We start from the raw sequence: 24,846 nt of genomic DNA, 5'->3' as shown, positions 1-24,846 counted from the left end.
CATGTACATCGGTAATAAATAGTAGGTTTATTTGTACCCTCTTTTTGTATACGTTATGTATTTAAGTCAGCTATAATGTGATGGCGTTTTTATTGTGTTTTTTTTGTCTTTGTTTTTTGAACCCCACCCAAACCCGTGGTGTTTCCTCTTATCTGTGATTGGACTGTTATCTCTTCCTAGCTGATTGGTTATCTGTCTTGCATTTGTGTTTCAAGTTTTTGTGTTGTTGTCGTCATTGGTGTTTCTTTTCTCTGCTGGCTGTCGGTCGGACGGTCGGTCGGTGTCGGTCGTCACAGCGGCAGGTGGCGGAGCGTCCTAGAAGCCCAGCGTGCCACCGATGGTCGACGCCAGGACCACGCCCAGGATGACGCAGCAGATGATGATCATGATCTTCTTCTGCGGGGCGGCAGGAGAGAGACACACAGGTTGGTAAAGACAGAGTGAGAGAGCGAGGGGGATCCCGGAATTTGACTGTAGAGGCGACACAAACGATATTTCAACGAGGTTGCACTGCCGCTTTCGGTCCACTGCAGAATTCTCTCCAAACTCGATCGCATTCTCTGTAAAATGACTTTCTTCAAACTCATAATGCAGCAGCACAACCTGTCATCTGCAGAAATACCAGTTAAAATATCAGTTTGTTCAGGGGTCAAAATCTGATATATGACCACATATGTCATTGACAGTACATGGTATTTAAACCGATGTAAGTCTCCAGAGTCTCGCAGTTAAAATTCTGTCTATACACGACTATTTTACAACAGCAAAAATGTTTACAAAGAAACATCATGCCGCGTAGATTATGGTTCATTTTTAATGAACACATCTGTTGAATCATAAAATGTTTATATATTTGTGCAAAACGTTCCCTGAAATCTGTCACGCGTCTTCCTACAATACTCCCTCCTGACGAATAAATCATGATGTTTAGACAAATCCAAGCATTTGGTTAAGACTGAATATTAATCACTAGGTCCAAATGGGTTGAAAAGTGGCACAGGACGCGCAGGACGTGTTTACATTTTCCGTATTTTGAACAAAACCACAATTTTTCATGCATCTTGTGTTTTAGTATCCTAAAACTACAACCTACCAACCTTAAAATCATACTTCGCAATAGATGTGGAATATTTTGTTGAATATATGGGTGTATATTGCACAGTGTATTCAAATAACATGTACATCTTGCTATGGCTACATGAACATTACCGGATACGGTATTTCTGCAACGGAGAGGGGTCCAAACAGAACCGTAAGATCCAAAAGAGACCTGAGTCAAATTTCAGAGTGTCTGACTTCACCCCGCCATTAGCCGCACTGCAACAGAGTCTGAAGTTCTCCGATTGGATGCTTCTTGCAGTGTTTTCTGGGAGTCGTAGTTGACTTCTCCTCTAAAAGGACACCGAGTTTTGTATGTTTTTCCACGTTACCTTGCGAGCCTGGCTCTGATATTTGACGGCCTTCTTGGTGTCGGATACGGCTCGCTCCACGTAGTCGACGGAGTGTTCCACGTTGTACTCAATTCTGTCAATCATCTCTCCCTAAGAACAAACACATACATTACAAACAGTCTCTCAGCGTGTGGACACGCCTTCCGTCAACTTCCTGTGGTCACGCCACGTACCTGGCTCTCGACCAGCATGGCCATGTCGACGAACATGTCATGCAGCTCACGGATGCTGTTTTCCAGCTTGATGATCTCGGTGTGTCGGGTCTCGATCTCGTTCAGGGCCTGCTTGGTCATCTGAGAGTCCATTTTGATCTGCCGGAGAGGACGGGTTTCGGTTTGAAATTAAAGCAAAAATCAACTGAAACTGATCCAAATTTTTTTTTTTTTTTTACACAAACAACAAACCCTAGCAATGTAAATAAATGAAAAAATCAACAAAAACCACAACAAATTTGATATTTTATTTTTTAACTTTGAGGTAGTGTCAAACTAGTCTAACTAAAAGAAATGGCCTCTTTACAGTGGAGGCAGAGGAAAAAATAATAGGAGACAAATGTCAATTCTCAAAGAATAAATAAGTGAAAAAAGAAAAATAATAATCATCATCGTCATCTTCGCCATAAAAATGGCCAGCACAAACAAACAAGATTTTGTTGCTTGTCGTACTCACTTAACTTGACCCTTCCTGCGGATGTTTCAAATTAAAAGCCTTGCAGAAATAAAAGGGATCATGCCCTAAGAGCCTGCTGAAGGCTTTTAATGTGAAACATTTTTACAAAAGTGTTGAGCGTGAAAAATTGCAAAATAGAAGCGACGGGGAACAATTAGTAAATGAGAGCAGTATATGTGTCTTATCTCGAATCTTTCTGTCCGAGAACAGGCTCAGAAAGTATTTTGGAAATCAGTCTGAGGTGCTGACAGAGGCGTAGCCAGGATTTTAGAAATACTGAAAAAAATCACAAGCTCTCATACTTATCTGCTCCACTTGCTGCGATATGATCGCTGATTATTATCTCCCTGCAGTTTGTTAAAAAAAGTTCAATTTAGTCTAAAAATATGAGTCAGACTTTAAAGACCTGACGTGTGTAAAACAGAGCGTACGTGGTTGAGGAATGTGAGCGCTACATGTCACTATACATTCCCCAGTGTTTCATCCTCCTTAATGGTGATTATGGCCCGGTTGCTGTTTAGGAGCCTTTTGAAAAGAAATGAAGTTTCTTGCCGTAAATTCAGTTGGTTAAAGCTGCGGTCATGACCTGTGACCCCTGCTGCTGCTGGCGGTCTGCTCTGGTGGTGTCTCACGGTGGACGGAACCAGAGTCCGACTCACTTACCTGCTCAGTAAGTTAACACCTGCCGGAAACCTCGTTTTCACTGACGTCCACCGGTTGTGGCGCTGTGACGTCACGGGTGGGTGTGGTTTCAACCGGAAGAGGTCAGCGAAATGTTTTGATTTTCAGCTCGGTGTTCGGTTACGGCGTCCGACCACAACGTCAGGTCGCGTGACACTGCGGTCACTTGACCTCAGCTATGTGAGCTTTTAATTTGAAGGAGCAGGTGACAACGTGGGCTGACTCCTTCAGAATAAAAGCTCCCGCGGTGGGTGTCTCGCCCATCCTCCCATCAGTCACGTGACAAAGGCCGTATTCACTTGATGTGTCAGCGCACCTAGTGGCCATTCTGCATCCCCGCTAGTGAAGGATAATCACCGTGGGATGCAGAACGGCTCAGGCTAAAGTGACCCGTAGCTGCAGCCGGGCTCAGGTGCGGTGCTTACATCATCGGTGAAGATGGCCAGCTTGCCACTCTCCAACATGTCCTCTAGCTCCTCGTTGGTGGTGGTTCTCCCAGCTGCAGACAGAGCACAGAGAGAAACAGAGACAGTGCTTGGAGCTGGGCACACCTGAAGAGTCACCTGAGTCACATGGTACGTCTTGTGAAAGGAGCAGAAAAGGGTCCTTGTTCCTTGAGGTTCTGTGGCGCCAAAAACTATTTCTATTTGCACATTAAAAAATAAAAAGAAGGTCAAATTATGGCTGATTGGAAACTTGGAAGTGAAAATTTATCACCTTAGAACTTGTGGTGGAAAGTAACTAAGTACATTTACTCTAGGACAGTACCTAAGCACAATTTTCGAGGTACTTGCACTTTCCTTGAGTATTTCCATTTTCTGCTACTTTATATTTGCACTTCACTAAATTTCAGAGGGAAATATTTTGCTTTTTACTCCACTACATTTATCTCACAGTTGAAGTTACAAGTTACTTTGTAGAGTGAGATCTAACGTACAAAATGTACAATCAGCTCACAGAATACAACGCAGTGTAAAAGATTAAAGCTCCCAGGAGTACGTAAAGGATCAGAACATCTGGAGTGAAGAACAGAGGTGGAGGAGGATAAAAAAAGCTGTGTATGTCTGCTGGTGTGTGTGTGTTTATCTGTCTGCATCAGCTTCAAGTGCTGCTGTTTATGTGTGTGTGTTTGTATATGCTGTGTTTTCATTTCAACTGTTTCCTATGTGTGCGTGTGTGTGTTTGGGTTCGTGTTCTGCCCACTAGTCTAATTTGGGACTGTGTGTTTGTTTGTGTGAGTGTGTGTGCTGTACTATGATGATTATCTGCAGACTGAGTCCACCTCCTTTATTATTTACGAGCCGGCCGACGAGTCCAAACCGGAATCAGTTCGGTTTTTTGTGGTTCAATGGTGGTTGTATGGTGGTTGTGTGGTGGTTGTATGTTGGTTGTATGGTGGTTGTATGGTGGTTGTATGTTGGTTGTAAGGTGGTTGAATGTTGGTCGTATGGTGGTTGTGTGGTGGTTGTATGGTGGTTGTGCGTGTGGTTCAATGGTGGTTGTATGGTGGTTGTGTGGTGGTTGTGTGGTGGTTGTATGGTGGTTCAATGGTGGTTGTATGGTGGTTGTATGGTGGTTGTGTGGTGGTTGTATGGTGGTTGTATGGTGGTTCAATGGTGGTTGTTGGTTGTGTGGTGGTTGTGCGTTGGTTGTATGGTGGTTGTATGGTGGTTGTGTGGTGGTTGTATGGTGGTTGTATGGTGGTTGTATGGTGGTTGTGTGGTGGTTGTATGGTGGTTGTATGGTGGTTGTGTGGTGGTTGTATGGTGGTTGTGCATTGGTTGTGTGGTGGTTGTATGGTGGTTGTGCGTTGGTTGTATGTTGGTTGTGTGGTGGTTGTATGGTGGTTGTATGGTGGTTCAATGGTGGTTGTATGGTGGTTGTGTGGTGGTTGTATGTTGGTTGTACGGTGGTTGTATGGTGGTTGTATGGTGGTTGTGTGGTGGTTGTATGTTGGTTGTATGGTGGTTGTATGGTGGTTGTATGGTGGTTGTGTGGTGGTTGTATGGTGGTTGTGTGGTGGTTCAATGGTGGTTGTATGGTGGTTGTGTGGTATGGTGGTTGAATGGTGGTTGTATGGTGGTTGTATGGTGGTTGTATGGTGGTTGTATGGTGGTTGTATGGTGGTTGTGTGGTGGTTGTATGGTGGTTGTATGTTGGTTGTATGGTGGTTGAATGTTGGTTGTATGGTGGTTGTATGTTGGTTGTATGGTGGTTGTGTGGTGGTTGTATGTTGGTTGTATGGTGGTTGTGTGGTGGTTGTATGTTGGTTGTATGGTGGTTGTGCGTTGGTCGTATGGTGGTTGTGTGGTGGTTGTACATTGGTTGTATGGTGGTTGTACGTTGGTTGTATGGTGGTTGTGTGGTTGTATGGTGGTTGTATGGTGGTTGTATGGTGGTTGTGTGGTGGTTGTACGTTGGTTGTATGGTGGTTGTATGGTGGTTGCATGGTGGTTGTATGGTGGTTCAATGGTGGTTGTATATTGGTTGTGTGGTGGTTGTATGTTGGTTGTATGGTGGTTGTATGGTGGTTGTATGTTGGTTGTATGGTGGTTGTATGGTGGTTGTATGGTGGTTGTGTGGTGGTTGTACGTTGGTTGTATGGTGGTTGTGTGGTGGTTGTACGTTGGTTGTATGGTGGTTGTGCGTTGGTTGTATGGTGGTTGTATGGTGGTTGTATGGTGGTTGTATGGTGGTTGTGTGGTGGTTGTATGGTGGTTGTATGGTTGGTTGTATGGTGGTTGTATGGTGGTTGTGTGGTGGTTGTATGGTGGTTGTATGGTGGTTGTATGGTGGTTCAATGGTGGTTTTATGGTGGTTGTGTGGTGGTTGTACATTGGTTGTATGGTGGTTGTGTGGTGGTTGTATGGTGGTTGTATGGTGGTTGTGTGGTGGTTGTACATTGGTCGTATGGTGGTTGTGTGGTGGTTGTATGGTGGTTGTATGGTGGTTGTATGGTGGTTGTATGGTGGTTGTATGGTGGTTCAATGGTGGTTGTATGGTGGTTGTGTGGTGGTTGTATGGTGGTTGTGCGTTGGTCGTATGGTGGTTGTATGGTGGTACTACTTTGGTTGTATGGTTGTTGTACGTTGGTTGAATGTTGGTTGTATGGCGGTTGTATGCGGTGTCGTATGTCTGCAGTACTCACTGATCTCCAGCTGTCTCTGGATGCGGTCCTTGCAGCGGTCACGGTACTTGGACTGCGTGGTGTTGTACTCAGTCATCACCTCCACAAACTTGCGTGACAGCGTCGAGTGCTGCAGGACGACAAACAGAGGAGGAGAAGAGGTTTTTAAAGGCAGGTTTGGATTTTGAGAAAATCATCTCATCTTTTTTCCTGCTGTGTTCACAACCAGCCACCAGAGGGATGGAAATGTCAGAGGGAAATGTCTGGTTTTTATTTATGGATTTATTTTAATAGAAACCGCAGATTTTTCTTCATTTACAGACGTACGAGTGATTTCTGACGATGCAACTAATAATTCAGATTATCTGGGAGCAGTCGTGTTTACAGACTTGTACAATCTGCTGCTTAGTAATAAATGAAAAGTAAGACAGTTAAGTGAGAATTCAGAGAATCTGACAACGCTTGAAGTTTCCACGTGAGTGGGACATATCTGCTTTTACTACATTTATTCAGATTTCATTATCAAGCACAACCAGCGGGTCAAAATTTCAAGGGGGGTCAGATGACTAACGTGACAGGTAAAAATAGCCGAACTTATTGTTCTGACTGTAAATGTGACTGATGGAAGGTACCCAGAAGAATATCAAGCAATTAAAACGTTTTTTAAAACGTAAACACCGTTACTACAACAATAAAGTACTGCCTATATGTTAATGCATCAATAACAATTTTCCAATAATATAAAAAGACAACACTGACGGGGTCCTGTTACTTTTGAAGATGCTAATACGTCTGTTAATGTATTTTCCTGCTGTATCATTGCTGCTGTTACTGAAGTAAGTGATGTGAACACTTCTTCCACCGCTGCTTGCATGTGATGATGTAGTTGTTTACTGTCTTGTTTTGTTTGCAGTGCATCACCTGGAGTTGGGATTTTAAAGCTTTAGTTACTTTGCAGGTTCAGGTTATTAAAACAAAATATAATCCGCAAGTGAATTATGATGGATGATAATGGTTAAACTGTCCAGCAGAGCCAGCTGAGATCTTAGAGGGATGGGCACATAAATGCACCAATAATTACAATACAATGATATAATGCACATTTTTCTGCATAATGAGTAGTTTTAGTACTGATACCTTTTACTTGTAACAGAGTATTTCTACTCTGTGGTGATACTACTTTTACTGAAGTAAAAAAATTGGAGTACTTTTTCCACCTCCATGAGTTCAACTGTAAAATACGTAATGATGTACGTAGGTATGCTCAAATACACACACACACACACACACACACACACACACACACACACACACACAGATCTGTGGTGGTGTGATGTTGTGTCTTGATGCTGCTGCAGCTGTGAGGAGCAACAGTTCTCCACTCCTCCACCAGGAGGCAGCGGGGAGCAGGCTGATAGGAGGGTGGAGCAGCAGCCAATGACAGAGCAGAATACTGCAGGGTCAAATCAGACAATTGGGACGGGCTGCAGAGGCGAGAGGAAGCTCAGAGAAAACAAAAAGCCTGGATTCCCTCGTGTGTGTTCTCTGCTCTTTGTTCAGAGATGCAGATTTTTTTCTCTGATGAAATAAACGTGGGCAGATCTCAGCTCTGTGCAGGACACAAACAGAGAAAAGTCAAACCCTTCACTTCAGTCAAAGAGTGAAAGACTATCACAGCTGAGAACCCTGCATGTCTTTATTGACAGACGCTCCCTGAACGCTCCCGGACCGCGACATGTTTAATGCTCTCAGGTTATTTCAGGTTCGACTGATCTGTGAACGAGCAGAGTTTGGATGAACAGCGACAGTCTCAGATCAAAGTTATAACACGTGGTGATCAGATAACATTTACCGTTCGCTCAAACAAAAGTAAAATATCTGTAAAAATATTCAAATGCAGCAAGCCCTGGACTTTTTTGTGCACGTTAGACCAAAAGAAAACCATGAAAAATGGCTCTAATGTCCAGAAAACTCTGCTAAATAAAGTCTTTCTTTAAACACAGAAAACAGACAGAATGAACGATCTCTGATGAGTTTCAGTCGTAGTTTTGTTTCCGTGCAGGATAATATGAGGAGTGCGAAGCTAAAGCTGAGTCTATGAACTTTTAACCAAGGAAGGAAAAGGTGCTTTTTACAAATTCCATTACAAAGTACAAACAATAAACCAAAATAACTGTAATAACATTTTCATTTGTACTATATTGATGACATGCATGTTTTTTCAGAAATGTATAGAAATGTATGTAAAAAAAGAAAATAAATTCTTGGCTTGCTATGGCTTCAAAATAAAGGCTTCTTGCATGAATTACTGGACGTGACTGAAAATGGGTCCTGAAATGAAAAAACATATTTTTAATGATTAAAGCATAATATAAATGCTTGTAAAAATAAATGTCCTGTGTCTTTCTTCAGGAATTCATTGGAAATACGAGGAGAAAGCAGGAGGGTGTCACGCAACAAAGACGCCCCACTGCGATAAAACCAGGGACCCTGCAGTTACATGGTCCCTGTCTTTCCTCTCTTCTTTTTAAAAAACGTTTCTGGGACATTTGAGCATTTATTTGATATCAGACGGCAGAGAGTTGGTTCTCGGTTTCTCGTCTCACCTGTGTCTTGCGGATCCTGAGGTCCGCTGATGATCTGTTGAGACCCTCCTCCTGCTCGATGCTCTGCTCGATTGCTGCAGGAAGACACACACACACACACACACACACACACACACACGGTCAGTCAAATAAAGTCAAATCAATCTGGACAAAACTTCCTCTCTGCATTTTAGCCGGTGCTCTTATTGTGACAGCTTTGGCCAAGCTTACTTCGCCAAAATAAAAGAATTGTTGCCTTTACTGTCAGTAGCCTATCTAAGCAGTCTGCAGTGGTGGAAGGTAACTAAGTACATTTACTCAAGTACTGCACCAGAGCACGAATTTGACTTGCTTGTACTTTACGTGGGCATTTCCTGCTGCTTTATACTTCTACATTTCGGAGGGAAACCTGCTTTGTACTGCACCAGGTTTATCTGACGACATATGAGGAACGCTTGAAAAACGTTGAACTTCAAAATATGAAACTACCCAACGGTTTATAGAATCTGACCTTAAACAACTGGTGGATTAATCCAATAGCTCATCGGTCAACTCTAAAAAATGAGTCGGCGACTGTTTTGGAAACGGACCAGTTGTTTGAGTAATTTTGTTCATGTAGAAACATCCAGACGTTTCACGCTCTCGGCTCCTCCGATGCGCGACTTGCTGCTTTGGCTCGTCTCAAATCACAGCGAGACGTGTGGAGCTGTCGCCTCGAGCCCTGGGTAACTGTGATGGGCGTGTCCACGCTCCTGCTCATAATCTCTGCGACCTCCTGACCTTTCCTCTGGCGCCACCACTAGGTCAGATTTGCATGATGATTCCTGATCCCAGAGGATGATCCCTTTAGGTTTTAGTGACCCCGGGACCTTTGCTCTTGCACCTTTCACATTTCAGTCGGAACAAATGTTTTTCTCTTGGGCTTTTATGAATTTTTCAGACATTTATCTGTTGTTTTGAATTCAAACATTTTTTTAAAATTGTGTTTCCACTTTGTGAAGCACTAACTGTGAAGTAACTGCGTTAAGCGATAAGAAGTGTAAGTCTGGTGCTGTTTTTTATTTTTCTTCCCGTCATCAAACCTCGTGTTCAGACTCAAACCCACACTGACTGTCTCCATCACGTCCTGTGATGAATCCGGTTCCTCCGAGCCTCGGAGCTCCACTGCCTCCACAAACCGTTCAACCACATCGGTGAGCCCGTGTTCCTTCGTCGCCATCAACACACACACACACACACACACCGTCCTGCTGCCACAAACACTCCGCCGCTGAAAATAGTCCCCAACAGATGCTCTATATATTTCCTCCTGTTTCTTTGATAAAAAAAATACAGTGAGCAGCTGTTTCAGGAAAATTACTGAGACTTTTTAATAAATGAAACTATCAATCTGGGGGAGTTTGTAAAGATTTACGTCTTCAGTGGGAACCAATGGGCTCAGAGCTGAGAGTCTAAACATGGGACTTAATGATGATGAGGGAAATATAGAAGAAAAGTGCTCTATCAATAAATATTAATAATTTCTGTGAGGTCTCCTTTGGTAACATTTACTCATCCTGTGGCCCATATTATAAAGATTATTATATTATATTATACAGGTATAAGATTATTTATTAGTTGTAACTTTTCAATGAAAGATACTTTAAAACACTTAACGCCTGAAATTTGTTTTTCTCAAAAGCACAACTCTGATGTCCGTTGTGGATAAATGTCTATAAATCCACTAAGAAACCAGAGGAACAAGAGGCTGCAGAACTCCATTCATAATCTTCCTGTTTTTAAGTTTCCTTCAGTAGCACAGTGACCCAGTGACAGTTGTCTGAACGTCCACGGCTACACTGAGAACAGGAGCTGATCACAGCCGATTCAGCAGCTTTTACTGGGACAGTTTGACTGAATGGAAACAAACACAGGATAGAAATGAAAGGGGGCTCAGGCTGAAGCCTCGGGGCTCGAGTGTCAGACCCCTGATATAAACCAATATGATCAATGTAAGTATGAGTGATCGCAGCTCCGATACAGCGTGTCAGTAATGTGATTCCGATGTGTGTATGATAGCAATAACTTATAATGAAATGTCCAGTGTTGGTTTATTGTGGCTGTAATGAACTCAGCAGCCTGTAGGGGGCGCTGGCAGGACTGTAAACCTTCAGTCCAGATGAAGACCTGTGAGGTCAGACACACTCTGATCTGTGTGTCACTGGAAAAAATATCACAGCTGATAATTAACTCATCAGCTGGAACGGTGTGTGTGTGTGTGCGCATGCGTGTGTGTGTGTGCCATGGCAACCGGCCTGGCTGCAGGTCTGTCCTGGTGTCATGTGACTCTGTGATGTTGGTTTGTCTCCAGCGAGTGACGGGATGAACAGAAACGCTTATATAATGTTTTCCACTGAGTGTTTGTGTGTGCGTGTGTGTGTGTGTGTGTGTGTGTGTGTGTGTGTGTGTGTCCTGGCTCGTGGCCCAGCTGCTCTCTGCTGGATCCACGATGACTCAGCAATATCACACAGCACTGATGGTGTGTGTGTGTGTGTGTATTATTTTATGTGACAGTGAGATGAAAACTGGGCAAGTAAGCAACAGATTGTGAGTCCTTGTGTGTGTGTGTGTGTGTGTGTGTGTGTGTGTGTGTGTGTGTGTGTGTGTGTGTGTGTGTGTACGGATGTTTATTCGTTCTTACATAAAAATCTCCCGTTTTTATCGACAGTTTGTCTCCAAGAAATGAAGTTTCTCTGAAACTAAACTGCAACAGCAAACGCGCTTTGTAGGAAACGTAACTACGACTTTTACGGCGCTTGGTTCAGGTTCTGGTTGAATCCAGACCAGGAAGTCCTCGGACCCAACCTGTATGTTTACACTGAACCGAAACCACCACCTTTCCTGAACCTGAAGCTCAGACGGGACCCTGGATGTGGACCTGTCCATGTGTAAAACCAGACACATGGTTGCCCCGAGGCAGCTGCAGTACCTACGGCGACCTATAGGCTCGCTGCAGCGAGTAGTGTTTTCCTCACTGGGCCGACTCTCTGTCGCCTGCTGCTGCGGACTTCAGCGATTGGACGGCTCCGTACTTGCAGCAACGGCTCTACTGCAAACACAGAGAATTCTCTGTGCCCCCCCCAGTGGGGAGTCACTGGGGGGGGGGGCAACCACAGGTCCTTAAAGAAAAGGAGCCCCGGTCACGTGCGCTTGGTCGGAGTCTGGAAGGGGGTCCGGCACACGTGGGCCGAGCTCCCGTGGTCTGTTATCAAACCTACGGACCCAACGAGTCTGCGCGGCCTGAACCCCGACAGTCAGTCTGACGCGGCGACTACTGTCTGCTCCCCCACGTCACCCGCCACACACACACACACAAGCGAGCCCCAGAGGACGACAAACATACAGTGCAGAGACATGCTGCAGAGTGTGTGTGTGTGTGTGTGTGTGTGAGAGATGGGCCAATAACACTCAGGCCTCATGGGGTTTCCAATTATAGCTTTATCTCCAGCATCACAGCTATTCTCAGTCTGCATATGTACAGTCTGTGTGTGTGTGTGTGTTGATTCACACATGTATCAACATGATGTGCGTGCGTGTATTTGTGTGTACATGTGTCTGCAGGCCTCTCTGTGTGTGTGTGTGTGTGTGTGTGTGTGTGTGTGTGTAGTCCACATTAAAGCGGTGATGTCCTTGAACCCTCGGTACGAACCAACACTGCTGCACCGACTCTGTGGTTGTTTTTCAGTAGCTTTAAGCTCACTGGCCTGTGTGTTACAGTGTGTGTGTGTGTGTGTGTGTGTGTGTGTGTGTGTGTGTGTGTGTATGAAGCTGTCGCAGCGATTACAGCTTGATAAATCACCACCACGGTTTCTGGATATTTGCTTCTCCCGCAGCTGAAGGTCGATGTGCTCTCTCATCCTGTGAGAGGAAAACCGTAAATCCTCTAATAAGAGACCCTGTTCAGATAATGTCTGAGTCTAAGGGTGCCCCCCCCCCAGCAGTAACACACATCATGTCCTCATTGGGAATTCTCCTGGAGCTGTACCTGCTACGTGAGAGCGTGGGAGTCATAAGCCGTCGGCTTCATCAACACGTAGGTTCTGCTGCTGCTGTGGAATCACGTCAAAGTCTCAAAGTCTCAAAGTAAACGAACGCCGAGTCTTCAGCGTCCGACGTTTCCGTCAGACCCCTGTCGTCAGGTATGAGACCGATTTTAAACGCTGATGTTCCTAAAGGGGGGTTTCGGCCAAAGTGTTTGAACTCAGGCAGATTACGTGCGAGCGTGGACGCTCTGCAGGAGTCTACTGTTTTTACCGACACACCTGTCCTAAACGTCTACAGCATCTTCTCAGTCTGCTGAGAAAACCCGGCCAGCTGGTGGCGCTACAGGAAGGTTCAGAGGGTCATCACAACCGTCAGAGGTCCTACCACCGAGGCGCGGGAGCCCTGGTCGGCAGCTGCCGGGTTCCTGGGCCCATTTGGACGTTCAGGTGAGGCTCTCACGGCCTCTTTCGGACAGTTTGGTCTCTGCCGTCTAATCGTTTCTCACGCTCCCTAAATTCTAACGTCTCCCGGGTCGTCAGTCGCAGCTCAGCTTTGTCTCCAGACACACAGTCGATACGAGTGTGACGGATAAGATCAGACCGCACGCGCTTTGGCAAACGTCTGCGTTTCGAGAACTGACGAGTCCTGCCGGGACCTCGTCACCTCAGAGTGACTCCTCACAGAGAAAGTCCTCCTGAAACACTGCGACAGATGTGACCTGCAGGTCTGGAGGCTCTTTATTCGGTGTTTGAGCAGGACTCGTCTGCGTGTGAGTGCTTACCTTTTAATTTTGAACGAACTTTATTGGCTGTCTTCTTGATGTCAGCTGTGAGGTCCTCCAACTCCTGCTTGGTCTCTGCAAAGAACAAAATGAGAGACACAATGAGAGTTTGTTCTGGTGAGTGACTGGAACCTGGCGAGATGAAACGAAGGTCCAAACAATGGTTCCTCACCACGAGCTGCTGCCGCCCTCTGCCTTAGACTCACCTGCTTGACTGTCCCTCCGCAAGGGACCGAACACGCGGTACACACTCCGAACGCTGACGCGGTGTGTGTGTGTGCGTCATCGTAAACTGTAGCTTAATGCTAAAGCGTTTTTTGATGATCATATATCCAGTAACTCAATGTGTGTGAGGGGTTGAAGGCACTTAACCACTGGGAGGTTGTCGGGTTTGGTACCATTGTGTCTGTGGTGAAGCGGCGGGCGGATGGATACACTGTCGTTTAACAGGAAGTAGTCCCAACATGTAAGGTAATTAAACAAATCAGACACGACAAGTCCATCCGTGAGCTTTAGACGAGACCTGAACTGGCTGCTGAATGATCCCGGAGCCAACAGCGGACACCGGCGTGGAGGCTGAGTTCTGCAGCAAAATCTCCGGCGAAGAGAAAGAACGAGAGGAAGACGGCTTGATTTTTTAGGGACGGCGAAGAGGAGGAGGAGGATGTGAGGTCGCTGTCGGATGATGCCTGTGCAGCAACGGGAACGTCACATCATGTCAGCCATGTTGGAGGGAGGGGAATGACGTGTGCGCGCGGTGGTGTAATGTGTGTGTGTGTGTGTGTGTGTGTTGGCTGCAGCAGTGCAGTCAGATTTATGAGCGCTGCAGTGCCATTCAGCCGCTGGATCACACTCAGCCGTTTCTGCCTCTGACTCACCCTGTTCTCTCGTCTGACCGCCTCCTTCATCCTCCTCCTCTCTGCTGCTCGCTGGGTTTTATTAGCATGTGCTGCTAACGCTCGGCAACGACAGGGAAGAGAAGTCACACACACACACACACATATATCTCTGTGTGTGTGTTATTCAAAACGAAACAACATCTATATAAATAGATGTTGTTTCGTTTTAGTTTACGTCTGCAGCACATTTCAAGAACAGTGAGAGGCACAAAGAGCAGTGAATGAGAGAAAGGAAAATGTATTAGTCGTCAAGGGAAGTCCTCGTTTCTATGATGAACCGAAACGTGGTCCCGAGCGCCTGCAGTGTACGAGCTCAGGGTCTTGAACCCCGTTCAGACTCCGGCTGCTCCTCCTGTCATTTAAACCTCGAGCCTCGTCCTCTGAGTTTTTTTCCTTCTGCTGCTTCTCATCGGCTCGGAGTCAAACACGCTGACACCAACCTAAAGACGGGACGACGGGGAGAAGGGTTCGCAAAATGTACTGCAGGGTAACGCAAAAGTAGCTCAGGAAACAAGTCCCACCGTGACCTCTAGGGGGCTGGTCTGCACTCAGTGTAACGACCACGTCCACAGCACCAACCTCATCAGCACCGGATAATCCCTCCGGTCCCTGAGACTCGGAACACCAGCCTTTCTTTGAGACAGCGGAACGTCTTCGTTAATCGATTAGCGTGGACGAGGCTGATAACGATCGACGCAAACCTTCGTAATTCCACCTGCTGTCCACAAGTATGCGGGATTCGGGGAGGACACACAGTCGAAGTCAGAGAGAAGTGATGATGAAAGGAGGAGTAACGGAGTCTTTATGAATGGCCGTGGTTTGGAAGCAGATCCACAGCCGCACTCCTCCCCTCTCACTACAACTCCCATCATGCATTATTCAGGCAGAAGCACCGGGATGCATTTCGTACGACGGCCTGTTGGCAGCCGAGGGCGAGCTGACACCGAACCGAGGAGCGTCTTCGCCGGGACGGAGAGGAGACTAGCACGAGATCCCGCCTGTGGCTGACAGCGCTGTGTTTTCATCACGGTGCTGGGAATCATCTCTAATCTCGTTTCACTTCATTTTTATTCATCATCTCACGGCGTCTCACCTGTAAACGATTTCCTCCGTTTCAAGGTCTAATCCGCTCATTTGGTCTAAACTTGTTTCTCACCTCGGTTCAGACGGATTCAGCCTCACATCTCATTCAAACCAACCAGATCACAAAGAACCTACTAATGCCTGATATGAAATGAAATAAATAAAATCAGCTTTAATGACCTCGTTCATTATAGGATTGAACAAATGACGTTCGCTGCAAAGCGAATCAGAACGGAGACGGCAAGTGTGTGTTTCAAAAATAAAGGGTGAGGACAAACTAATAAATGCATTAATATACAGTGGGTCCGAACGTCCAAAGAACATTTATTGCGAGGGGATGCAAAGGTGCATTAATATCTATATATAAATATATAATATATGCAACAATTGGGGTGAACTCAGGAAAACTGAGCTAAAAATGTGTCGTAAAAGAGCGAAATTCAGACGTTTGTGTGGAAACAATGTCATAAATAAATCCAAGACAGTCTGTTGACCTGTGCTGATTCGATGGTTTATTAGTGCGCGCGTCTGCATCAGTACCTTTTTATTTACCGTCTGGACCGCGAGGTTGAGCGTTAATTTCGAACTCGTCAGTTGATCCATTCATCTCGTCTGATTTGGTCTGTGTCTCATCTCATCTAATCTCACTTCACATCATTTCATCTTGTTTCATCTAACCTCCTCTCAACTTTTACTTCATCTGGATTTTATCTCCTCTAGTCGTACTGCTCATCTCGTCAGTTTTCAGCTCTCGTCTCGCTGAGTTTGATTTGCCTTGTGTCACCTGATCTCAGCTCGTCCACTAGAAGGTTAAATATCTCGTAATTCTGAGATACGATCTCTTTTCTAATGAGGACGTACAGATCTCCTAATCGTGAGGGAAGGGTTGTCTTTCTTCGGTTGATGCACCGGGCCTCTGTGAAGACGTTGTCCAACGTTATAGCACATCGCCTTTCTTCATTGCATCTAATCTGACGACTTCTCCTCTAATCTCATCCCTTTCTATCTCTGAACTGACCACGGATCATTTCCATCTTTCTTTACGTTTCCTCCTTTTTCTGATTCTTTTGTCTCTTTTCGTATCGTGTTATTCGTGACTTGAAGAATAATCTTACTTCTGATTCTGCGCTGATCCCTTTTTCATATTGTCATTATCATTTTGCACGTTTCCCTTTGTGCTTGTTTTTCTGTATTTAGAGCAGAGAGAGGAGACAGACAGACGTCACTCACTTGTCCTCAGTGGTTAACCTCCTCGTCTCCTCCCAGGTTTACTTCACTTCATGCAGGTTAAACACTTCAACCGTAAGAGGAGGACGGACTTCACGGGCGGCATGCGACGGAAAACACAACGGAGACGGAGCGAGAGAGGGAAAGGAGGATTGGATGAAGGAGAGAAAGACTCAAGGTGGGAAAAGGGAAGAATCAGAGGGATGAGGACAAGAACGGTGGCAGAGAAAACGGAAACCAAAGAAAGGAAAAGCGAAAAAAGGAAAGGATGGAAAAGAAAAGAATAATCATCATCTGGCATGCAGCGACAGAACAGAAAACATCAGCACGCACAACAAAGTCAAATAAAATGACAGACGACAAACATGTAGCTCTGCTGTGATGTGGGGTTCACCTGACGCCGCCTCCGTGTGTTTCAACTTCCGCTGGGGGTCACCTGACTCCTCTCCGACGTTTGCCTTCCTTTTTCTACACCGGACCCCAACGATCGGACGCGTCCCTCAGAGCGCCTCATTATCCCCGTTACGCTCAGGGTTTTTTTCCGGGTAGAAACTGACGCATCGTGGAATAAGTCGATTTAGTTTGACGCGGCGTCCATCGAAGGAACGGCCTCTTCGACGTGTTTCTGGACATAACTTTTACGATAGGAAGCCGGGGTAGGGCGGCGTAGCGCTTTGACGAGCGTTGGGAAACAGCAGCTATTTTTACTGACAGCCGGGAACTGGAGTCTCCACGCTCGAGCACTCATTGTTCCCAGCCGTCTTGTGAGAGCTCGACTGTTCCTTGGAGCTTGAACATGCCCCTGCTCTTATGTTTGCCTCCCTCTCCCTTCATTTACAGGCTTTTAGCAGAGTCAGAACATGTGTCAGCCGATTCGTGTCACACGTTCTTGTCTCCAGAATACGTTGGGCCACTCAGAAATGGCATCAGTTGGCATTGGATCGCTACTGTTCCTGTCGTGGGACAGTTTTTATGCAAAAAAAAGTTTGATGCAGCTTGAAATGGTTTGGATTTTTGCATATGATGCAGGAGAGTGTTGAAGAAATAGAAGAATCACGTCGATGTGGATGAATTGTGAGTGTCAGTAATGTCGATTTCCTGTTGAATTTCTCTTCCTTACTACTCTTTAGGATCGCCAGCTTCTAAGTTTCTGAACTACAGTTCCCATAATGCTCTGGGAGAAGTGAACAAGAAGAACTGCGTCATGCTGCCGTGGGTTTCGCTGTGGGCTGCAGCGTGAGCCCTGTTTTATTTTTAGCCTGAACTTCTTCACATTTAGTCAAACTGTCCCCGTTAAAAGTTGCTGGATTAGCTGTTCAACTCTGACCGGATTCATCTGCCACTGAAGAAACGTTAAAAACATGAAGATTCTCAACCAAGTTCTGCAGTGATAAGGAGAGGATATATTTATTCCATTAATTCAGTTTTATCTATACAGCAACCAGAGGGTCGCATGTAGAGCAGGTCTAGACCGGGACTCTCTTCAGTTATATTTACAGGGACCCGACATTCCCCCGTGCTGATGATTGATGTGCGATGGACCTCAGGCATCGTGACATCCTCGCTCACACTGGATCTAAACATGTGTGTTTCACGTCTGCGAGTCCAGACCGGACTCAGCTGTGACGACAAGACGGGGCGCGATTCTTGACGCAAGCTGGCTCGGTCACGTTCAGAGAGTTAAAAATAACGGAGGAGCAGCATCTTAGAGCCACTGAATCCGGCTGACAACAAGCCAAAAGTCGCCCTCGGGGAATCCTCGTGCCGAGCTGAACCCCTGGGGGATCTCTGGCTCCTCCTGAATCTGATGAAAAACCGGTCTTGAGGCCAGGCGTTTTACGGTGCAGCGTCTCTGACAGCACAGACTTGGCCCTGGGCTTCGGCGGTGGCATTGAGTCATTGTTGCTGAGTCACAGTGTGCCGGGGTCAGGGTGAGCGGAGCGCAGCGCTCTGAGCCTCGCGCTGCCGATCAGGTGAGGCTTTCATTTTTTCCTCGCGTGTCGGGAGGAGGCCTGAAGCGACTGATGGCAGCGCTCGGCGGGCGCCTGCCAACAGACTCGTCAGACACTGAGCGGCAGCTCTCATCAGCGAGCAGTTAACAGGATTAGATTTCACTCTGAGGTTCGGGGTCGAGTTACTGAAGGTTACTGACACAATATTCAACACTTCATGTCTGTATTTATAGTCTGAAAGTGTCCGATACACCGCTGATCGCGTACTACACCCCTCTCTACGACCAAAATCTCCAGCGCCACACATCTGCATCTGACTGTCAGGTGGCGTCACCACGGAGATCTTACTCTGTCATTGACTGAACAAACGAGACACAGCGTGTTAACTAGTGAGTCTCAGATCCGCTGGTAGGTGGATTTCGTTACCTCTGGACAGAGCCCGGCTAGCAGTTTCCCCCTGCTTCCAGTCTGTATGCTAAGCTAAGCTAGGCTGACCAGATCCATCTGAACATCTCAGAAACTATTAGGTATCTGCTTCCTTTTTTAATTTCACTTGTACGAAAACAGGCAACACGTGGAACGAAGCCAATGTAATCTGAACTCAGGGTCCGCAGTGCCTTCAACCAGGGCTTGGGGTTAAACACGTACTGTGGAATGTGTCCAACTGGACGCACCGGTCCCTTGTTTATTGAAGAAGAGCACCGCTACTTGTCGACGCAGCGTTATTCTCCCCTTCGCTCCGCGTGTGTGTGTGTGTGTGTGTTTATGTACGTGCTTGCGTGTGTGTGAGAGTCTTACTTTCGTCAGGGTTGGGTGCGGCCAGGATGGCGCTGTGCTGCTTCTTGACCTGCTCCACATCCTCCGACAGCTTTTCTATACAGCCTCTGATCTCCTCAACCTAAACACACACACACACACAAAATATTCACAAAACACACGTTACAGTGGCGCCATCACAGAAAACGCTGCCGCACACACTCCAGCAGAACTCAGAAGATCAAGAAAAAAGCCAAGCGTCTGCTTCACAGCAGCCGAACAGGAGACAATCGGCCAATCGCCTTGTTGCACAGTTGAGGTCGACGACAGCTTCGGGTCAAGTGGCGGCAGGAAGGAGCCTGACTAGGAAATGTCTAATGAGGAAAACCATTATCAGAACAAAAACTTGTGTGATGCACCAACTTTATTTAAAACCTCAGACGTAAACTCTTGTTCGAGTGCTCCGGTGGGATGAGCGGCACGGCGCGTCGCGGCACGGCGCGGCGCTCTGGATTGGGTCACCAGACCTTTTTAAGCAGTTTTTTGACATCAGATTTGACTGATGATTCTACACGTGCAGTTTTTATGTCCCAGCGACCTTTAAAAGTGAAGTTGTGACTCTCTACCCAAGACCAGGTCCCATTTACAGAGGGGCCTGGTCTCGTTGGCCTGAAATAACGGTCCGGGGGCGTTGCTAAGATGGCTGCCGAGTGGCCAGACTTGTCTATAAGCTCTTCGTGATAACGTGTTTGTTAGTGTGTGTGCCCTAAAACCAACATCACACACACACACACACACACACAGATTATAGATCAGCTCTGAAGCTTTTGCCTTCAGGTGGAGATCAACACCAACTCTGTGTGTGGTGTTTCGGTTGATGCGGATCCGCTGAGGAGGATAATCCACCTTCCACGCCGGACTGCAAGGTCGCCGCTCTCCCAGGCCACGTGTTAATGAGGAAAAGACAAACCTCAACCAAACCGCCCTCATTTTTCCCAGTCTAACTGCCCAATTACATCCCGGGCTTGTCGTTCGTTTGTCCAGGTGGTGTTTCCACTGTATGTCTTCACCACAGGTAGAAACTGTTCGATTTGGGAGTTAAATTTTTCCATGATGGCCGGACAACTGGGTTTACTGGGGTTTACCGGGTTTCCAATCAGCCGTGAGACAGAAGGAACGTCGCTCTCTGCCTCCTCACTACATTCTTCAAGAGATATCTGGATGTCGGTCCGAATCAGTGTCACTGGAGGGAAGCACCGAAATATGCGAGTCACTGGTTCTTTATCATCACCGAGGACGCCGAGGTCATGTAATGGGTCATTTTTCTGGAAACCTGTGGAGAAGTTTGCACGTTATGATGGCACATTACGCAGGATGAGTTCTGTAAGGCAGGTTCTTGGACTAAAGTTGACTCTCCTGGACGAAAAAGCCAATACATTAAATTCAGTCTAAAGTTGCTGTGTACAGTAACTGACCTCAGACCATAGTGTAAGGAGATGCAGTGAACAGAAAATACATTTGACCATGTAAAGCAACAAATAAAATGTGAAATTTAAGGTGGGATTGTCCTGCTACAGCCCTGCCCAGAATCCTGAAAATTTAAAAATACATGTCTGAAGTTGCTTCGTATCTTTTTTGTTATAAATATGAAATGTTGTTGAAAGTGTCCATTGAAAATTTCTCATTTATCTTGACCTCTACGTGGTGTCCAAAAGACTTCTGAGGACATTTTATTGACTCCAAATCTTCTCAGACTGAACTCCACAGGTTTCCTTGTGAACCCTCACAACGTCCACTTGTTAACAGCTTAACGTCTCCATAATCCCCGTTTTTCCCACAAATCAAACACAAAGAGTTAAAGTCCACATAGCTTACAGTCCCAGAGACAGGGGGTTTGAACGGAGCAGGCCTTAAGCAGAGTTGGGTTTGGGTGATGGGCCCGAGAGAAAATATAAATTCAGTGATTGTCCGTCTTTCCGTCCATCAGCTGCCTATTAAAAGCTCCACTGCAGGCTGTAGAGCAGCTGCAGGTTTCTGCCAAGCGTCCGCAACATAAAAAAGCGATCATCGTTAAATTGTTCTGCTCTTAAATGACCCCACTTTGGGCTTGATGCTGCTTCCTATAATTTATAATGAGCTCATTAAGACTGATTCTGGCTCTGCTGAAGGCTGCAAACTTCAGCCTCTGCTCGTCGGACTGTGTTTCTCTCTCCGTCAGTTTGTCTTTTAATGTAACTGCTCGAATCTGCTTCACCTGTTCGTTACAGGTAGACTTCACGACCATGAGACCATTAAATCAAACCCAGGGTTTTATTTGCATTAGAGGCCGGTGATATTCAGACGTCAGAACCATCAGTTTGTCTTTATCGTCCGCAGACCGTCGGACTGTCAGATCTCTGTCGGGATGTGATGGATCCCGTCGCTCTGCAGATCTCACGCTGATTAAACACGGGTGATCCCCCAAATCTGTCCTGATGGAACAACTTCCACAAACATGAAATCAACTGCACAGCAGCTAAATGAAAGTTCACAGCCATCAAGTTCTCTAAAACCGTTTCAATTAATTTCATTAGGATCCTCGTCAGCTCCATGAAAACAGAGGTTCCCTCCGAGGATCCGGATCTTCCAGGACGTTTTCACCCACACGGATCAGTTTCAGACTGAAGCGTTATTTCTTTCTAAGATCTTCATCTTGTGTCATTTGCTTTTTGATTAATGATCTGGTGTTTCCCACTGTTTGGGATGGTGCCTCCTTAGAATGAAGGAATGTTTAGCTACAACCCCCCCTCACTGCCTGCCATGACAGCCAGGTTGACCAAAGAGTGAACAGTGAGTTTTATGTTGATTTATTTTGCCACCTTTGATAAAATGATCATTTAACTCATAAGTAAAAAAAACCAAAGACTAGAAGAATCATTTTGAATCATCTCGCGAACCCTTTTGATGTAGAAAACGAATAATAATAATTAGAATTAAAAGTATGGATCCTTGTTTTCGACTTGGAAAATGATCATTTTTCTGTTTTTACAGCTGTTGTTGTCCAGGTTCTCCAGGAAATGTGGGAAATCGGTTCGAGAAGCAGAGGCATTCCTGAATACACAGGACAAGGTTTTAAAAATACTGCAACCACACCCCTCATAGAAAGGTTTGACTTACAACCAAAAACACTTCTGAAGATTGAATTTTTTTTCCTACATAATATTTATTCAACTGCACATTCGGTTTTCTGTCAATTCCAACGACCCACACGATGGTAAGAATTCTCTTAATACTAGTCACATCTAACGATGGTGCCCCTCAACGAGTCCTGAGGTCGTCTCCGGAAACAACAGTGGAGACGTGAGCTCAGCGACCTCAGGTCCGCACGAACCTGTGTGTGTTGTTGTGTCTTACCTGTTCGAAGAACTCATCCATGAAGTGGTCCCTGTCGACCTGCACCACCTCCTCATCATCGTCGCTGTCCTTAGCCTGCAGACAGACAGAGGGAAAATTCTGTGATGTGACGTAGCGCTGGGTCATTTCTGCCTAACAGAGCTCAGCGGGGATGTTTAATGGATGAAGTAAAACTGTGGTGAGAGTTCACTGACAGAGCAGCACCTCAGGGCTCCAGTTCCACTAAAAGCCTGTCGCTGATCTTCCACTTTCACAGTTTCACTCTCATTACAAACTTTTATTAACAGTGTCCTCTTCAAAGTTTCAGAAATCTTGCCTCAGTGAAGCTTCCGTAAAAGTGTTACAAACAACGGGGGACTCAACAGCTTCAGAATGAGTCGGTCGGTCTGAGAAATGATTAACTCAGCTTTGGTTGAGAGTGTTTCATCACACGTCCCGCAGAATAAACGGGAAAGCTGAGTTCATGAGAGGCAGCCATGAACATCCTGGCAAGTTCAACTGTTTTACAGCCAGCGCGGCTTCTAACACCCGCTATCCTCAGCCCCCGGATTAACCTTCTGCGGGGCCCCCGGGGTTGTTGGGCCCCTATTGACCCCCACTGTACATGTCAGGGAGTCAGAAACGATTGAAGGTAACTGCCGGTTCTCCTGTGGTGGAACAGTTCGGCCTAACAGAGGTTTTCTCTCACACAAAAGAAGTAAAGGCACTTTGATAAAACAACTTCACCGCACACGAGCTCCATGTGAACTAAACCTGTTCAGCTCTTAAAACTACATTTTGACACGAGAGCGGGGCCACAAGATGGAGGATGGAGGACCCGACGTAGTCGATGTTCTACCTCAGCGGAGCAAATTTCGGATAAATGTGCGATTAATCAAATGACGTAGACCCCAATGATGTGGAGTAAACTGGGAGGATCGTCAACTGGGCAAAGTCCAGTTGGCTGGATCCAGTTGGCAAAGTCAAACAAAAATATTCTCAAAAAGTCGTTTATTCCAAGCGCAGTGGACGTTTTAAACTGAACAAACTAATCTGCTCCACTGTATTATATTTGATGCTTTAATGTTTTAAGCTTTAACTATTTCAGGTGTATTAAAGTCCATCATCCATCACAGACAGACGGACGGACGGACAGCGAGACAGACGGAGAGACAGACAGGTCAGCAGGTGAGGCAGACTAAAGCAATCGCTCAATGAAAGTAAACAGTTTCCAATTACACTGATTGGATTTCTATTAATGTTAAAAGAGACGAGCCTGTACAGTGTGTGTGTGTGTGTGTGTGTGTGTGTGTGTGTGTGTGTGTGTGTGTGTGTGTGTGTAACTGATATGTTGATTGCCGATAATGAAAAGCTCCTCGGTACTGACAGTCTGTGACGCTGCCTTCAACAGACCAGCTCACTACACTCGGAGAACCAGATCTACTGGTTTGAACAGGCTGAACACCTGATTGGGAGAGACACACAGGTAAAAAGACAGGTGGTCAGACAGACAGAGGCACAAAGGGAGACAAGCTGCAAGACAGACACAAAGCTGAAAGCAGAGACAGACAGATGGACAGAAAGACATGACAGAGAGGGAGCAAGGCAGGTGGAAAGAAGCACAAAGACAGGTGTATGAAGAGAAAGATATAAGACAAATGCAGAAAGACAGGTAGGCAGACAGGTGAGGACACCTTAAAGGAAGCCAGCGGTTTTGCAGTTGTTCTCAAAGAAAAAAAACTCATCGTCCTCTGGTGTGGTCTTCTCCGGTCTTAGGATTTTCTGGCCGTTTGTTTAGGACCAGGTGTAATCACGAGGAGACAAACAGGTCTCAGTGTGACTACATTAATACTGGGTCAGTAACCTGTAACCATTCATATTAAAACTTCGTTTTTAGTTTGTCGGAAAAGTAATAGTTGAATGTAAAAATAATCAACAGATAAATCAATAACGAAAGATAATCGTTGTTCATTTAAAGATGATAATTGCGGCTCTTGTACATTTGTGTGTAATTTTGTGTGTGTGTGTGTGTGTGTGTGTGTGTGGGGATCAGGTGAAGTGACTATGTGTAGCAGTGTTAGCTCGCTGGTTAGCACAGAGTGGCCCCCGTCCGTCCAGCCCCGTGTGGTCAGACTGCAGCTGTCCTGTCCCTCTGTGCCCTCACTCCCCTCTCCCTCCCCCCGTCCTCACCCTGCGTCACACTGACTCTGCAGAGCAGGGACAGAAACAGGAGCAGAGAC

General features: G+C 46.0%; 1 protein-coding gene across 1 annotated transcript in view; it reads right to left on the bottom strand.

Moving 5' to 3' along the window:
• Window positions 1-315: 315 nt before the first annotated feature.
• Window positions 316-24,846, bottom strand: part of stx1b (syntaxin 1B) — a 60,640-nt gene continuing 36,109 nt past the window's right edge. The window contains exons 2-10 of the mRNA XM_040124086.1: window positions 22,628-22,702; window positions 19,277-19,376; window positions 13,318-13,392; window positions 8,535-8,608; window positions 5,950-6,058; window positions 3,227-3,300; window positions 1,625-1,762; window positions 1,431-1,541; window positions 316-396 (exon numbers count right to left, since the gene is read on the bottom strand). Coding sequence (XP_039980020.1) covers window positions 316-396; window positions 1,431-1,541; window positions 1,625-1,762; window positions 3,227-3,300; window positions 5,950-6,058; window positions 8,535-8,608; window positions 13,318-13,392; window positions 19,277-19,376; window positions 22,628-22,702 — 837 coding nt within the window. The remainder of the gene's footprint in view (window positions 397-1,430; window positions 1,542-1,624; window positions 1,763-3,226; window positions 3,301-5,949; window positions 6,059-8,534; window positions 8,609-13,317; window positions 13,393-19,276; window positions 19,377-22,627; window positions 22,703-24,846) is intronic.

This window comes from Xiphias gladius, chromosome 3 (genome assembly GCF_016859285.1).
Source record: "Xiphias gladius isolate SHS-SW01 ecotype Sanya breed wild chromosome 3, ASM1685928v1, whole genome shotgun sequence".
In the NCBI taxonomy this organism is placed as follows: Eukaryota; Metazoa; Chordata; class Actinopteri; order Istiophoriformes; family Xiphiidae; genus Xiphias; species Xiphias gladius.
Note: the sequence above shows the minus strand (reverse complement) of the source record. Positions and strands in the feature narration are given on the sequence as shown.